The following is a 3651-nucleotide window of genomic DNA, read 5'->3' as shown; positions in this document are numbered from 1 at the left end:
CTAGATCTAATCCAATCGACGGTCAAAAACTTCAATCCGCGTGCTTCAATATTATTGGCCAAAACAACAACAACCAACCCTCTATATATATATTCACAACCGAAGACCCATTAATCAAATAACAAAATTCTAATAACCTTCCAATTGCAAGCAAATACTCCTTCATTCACCGGAATCCCAACGATAATATTCCGACGAGTAAACAATGGCAGGAAGAGGCAAAACCCTAGGATCTTCAGCGGCTAAGAAGGCCACATCCAGAAGCAGCAAAGCCGGCCTTCAATTTCCCGTTGGTCGTATTGCTCGGTTCCTTAAGGCCGGTAAATACGCCGAACGTGTCGGTGCCGGAGCTCCGGTCTATCTCGCCGCCGTCCTTGAATACCTTGCGGCTGAGGTACGTTTCATTTTCGATTTTAATTTGGTCGATCTGTTGTTAATTCAATCGTATTCGAAGTTTTCAAAAATTAGGTTTTCGTACAGCAAATTAAATTGGGGATTTGTGAAATTGATAGCGTTTGGGTTTCAATTTAATCGAATTCGAAGTTTTTGTGTAATTTATGGTTTCGTTTTTGTTGAAACTGAAGTTGGGAAATTGTCTGGAAACCCAATTTCATGGTTCGGCTTCTGTATCAATTTTGTGGATCTGTTTTCAGTTTAATCGAATATGAAGTTGAAATTGAAATTGAAATAGTGATATTTATGTGATTGCAGGTGCTTGAATTGGCGGGAAACGCAGCACGGGATAACAAGAAGACTAGGATTGTACCGAGACACATTCAGTTGGCGGTGAGGAATGATGAGGAATTGAGCAAGCTACTTGGTGATGTGACGATTGCTAACGGTGGTGTGATGCCGAATATCCACAACCTGTTGCTTCCAAAGAAGGCCGGGTCTTCGAAGCCATCTGCTGATGAGGACTGAGTGGTTTGGCTGGTTAGGGTTTCGAAATTAATGGGTTTTTGTTTTAGTTTGTGTTTTTAGGAGGTGCTAATGAGACATTTGGTTGCTGGATTAGTGTGTATATGTTTCAAATTCAAGCTTTATGATAATGGAATCGTGCTTATTTCTTGATGTTGGTTGTTAGATATTCTTTATGTTATTGCTTGCAGTTGTATTTGTGTGTCTTGCTATTTAGTTTTGGTAGGAGCTTGCTAGCGTTCTCAGATCTGTTTTGAATTCTGGTTTAGTTAATTACTTTATTTGATAGTTTAATGGGTGTGCCAAATTTAGTTTTTAAACTAGTTGTTGAATTGAAAATTTTAATTGGAACATTACTATTTATATATTTTTTTTGAAAACATTAACCTTGTCAGAAACCATTCAACTTTGATTAAGGCGGGAAGTTCCATTCTAGAAGGTAATTTGGGTCATAAAATTAGGCTGGGAGTGGGTTAAATGGGTTAAAGCTTATCTATTTAAGTGTCTTTAGCACCTATAGGCTGTCGATAATCACATATATGCAAGGTTTTGTTTAGTAACACTTGTTTATCAGGAATCCACAATTCACATACGTCTAAGGCTTTTTGGCTACTGTTTAACGGGTAAGAAGTAGCCTCTTAACAATTTATACTGAAGGTTATCTCTTAACCTTTATGAGGCGCTATGAATTGTTGAGAGATATCCTTATAATAACTGTTAAGAGGCTATCAAACACCTGAGTTAGTGTAAGTATTTGTCAAGATAATCATCACCTGCTGTAATCACCAATTCACCATATACTATTAGTCTATTAGAGTTTAAGTATATTTAATTCATTATACTCAAATTCACTTTTTTTTTTAAATCAAGATTGTAGCATTAATTTTCTTACCTTACTCAAAACCCCAAACATCCATTGTTTGTTACTATTAAATATTTTAATGAAGTTCAGTGATTTCAAATCATTTGAGAAAAAAAATTTTGAGCTGAAAAAAATGTAACCCAAAATAATGAAATTGGGCTTGAATATGTTTTAATTAGGAGGCAATTTCATATAATAGTAATCAAGTTTCAAAAGTGTTCTAATTAGGTCACTCAACTTTAAAAAGTGTTCCAATTAGATCACTTAACTTTCATATTTTATTAAATTAAAGGTTTTAACATGTTTTTTTAACGTTTTAATTTTTTGTTTCACATAAGAAATCTTTTTATCTTTTTGTTGATGTTAACGTTGAGTGGCGACGCGAATTTTATTTTTTATTTTTGAATTTTAATATAATTAACGTTTTTAAATTTTTTAAAAATATAACTACATATATTGCAAATTCTGACCCCACATCTTATCCTCCATTTCTTTCTTGACAAAAAAAAAATCAGTGAGACTCGATTTGAAGATTTAGTGACCCAATTTGAGAAAAATATGCATGAATGACCTAATTGGAACACTTTTGAAAGTTGGTTACTATTCTATGAGATATTCCCAGTAGCCGATAATTATATATTTGTGCTAAAATTTTAAATATTACTTGATGTTGAAAATAGAAAATGTAAATTAATAAATTCGGTTCGGATTTGCAGTTTTTATTAGATGCAAATCCAAAACTGAACAGAAAGTTCGCTTTTTATGAATACATGAAATTAAATCGTCATTTTTTGTTTCGGTTTAGCTTTTAAGGTTTTCAATTCATTGTTTCCAGTTTCATGTGCACTCCAAAATTAATAACATGTAATTATATAATTTTTGTTAATCATAATAAGAAACTTTTGATTATATTACAATTTACATTGTCGATTTGTATTTTATTCAAAAATAAATTATTTTGTTATTTAGAATAACTATCATAAAAACAATCTTATTTGCACACAAAACCGATATAACCAATTTTTATCGAGTGTGATGGTGTAACTACAGTGGTTAAGGCTTAGGGGACTAGGGGTGGAGCTAGATGCCCAACCATCACGTGTGATGGCTTGGGGAACACCGTCGCCGACCCTCTCACATGCGTGATGAGAGTGTTAGCGTGATGGCCATCACGCGGTGGAAATCCAATAAATTGTACCGTTGGGGGTTTTGACCGTTGGGGGGGGGGGGGTTAAATAAAAAAAAATAAACATTATAAATAAACAACCATTTCAATCCAACTCTAAACCAAATCCAACTCAAAACACTCTCAATCTTTCACTTCATTCAAAACAAAAAAATAGGGAATTTCCGAACAACTTGGTTCCCTTAGACACCGATATCTCTTCGTCTTCGGACGATGACATTGTCGTTTGGTTCCCATTATATAACGAACTTGAAGGCCCGAGCCGTCCAAAGAAAAAAATGGTGGATCGTGATCGTATACAAGCCCACGAAGTGCTAATGAACGACTATTTTGTGGAGGAGCCGAAATACAATGGCGTGATCTTTTGGGGAACGCTTTCGTTTGCCAAAATCTTTATTTTTAAAGATTGTAGCCGACGTCGAAGCAAGCGGATAATGGTTTCAAGAATCTTACGACGCGAGGGGCAAACGAACTTTTACGACGCTTCAAAAGTGCACATCCGCTATTCGTCAATTAGCGACAGGTAACCCACCCGACCAATTCGATGAATACTTACAAATGTCTGAGAGAACTTCACGTGAATGTCTACAATTCTTTTATAACGTGATTATTAAATTGTATGGCAAAGAGTTTCTACGAAAATCAACAAGAAATGACATTACACGTCTTTACGCCGCGCATGAGG

The 3651-nt window shown here is 34.9% G+C and overlaps 1 protein-coding gene across 1 annotated transcript; it reads left to right on the top strand.

Moving 5' to 3' along the window:
• The first annotated feature begins 156 nt into the window (after positions 1–156).
• On the top strand, positions 157–928 carry LOC143582263 (histone H2A.6). Its single transcript, XM_077064870.1, has 2 exons — positions 157–394; positions 712–928. The coding sequence occupies exons 1-2, from the start codon at positions 206–208 to the stop codon at positions 919–921; spliced, it is 399 nt and encodes a 132-aa protein (XP_076920985.1). The 5' UTR covers positions 157–205; the 3' UTR covers positions 922–928.
• The last annotated feature ends 2723 nt before the right edge of the window (positions 929–3651 follow it).

The sequence above is a fragment of the Bidens hawaiensis genome, unplaced genomic scaffold (genome assembly GCF_021521415.1).
Source record: "Bidens hawaiensis isolate Kalapana, Puna unplaced genomic scaffold, B.hawaiensis_p1.1 tig00031510_1, whole genome shotgun sequence".
Lineage (NCBI taxonomy): Eukaryota > Viridiplantae > Streptophyta > Magnoliopsida > Asterales > Asteraceae > Bidens > Bidens hawaiensis.
This window is presented reverse-complemented; position numbering and strand designations above follow the sequence as displayed.

Coding starts and splice junctions, on each gene's coding strand:
- LOC143582263 (XM_077064870.1), top strand. CDS start 206: ATGGCAGGAAGAGGCAAAACCCTAGGATCTTCAGCGGCTAAGAAGGCC. Junction 395..711: donor TTGAATACCTTGCGGCTGAG/GTACGTTTCATT, acceptor ATGTGATTGCAG/GTGCTTGAATTGGCGGGAAA.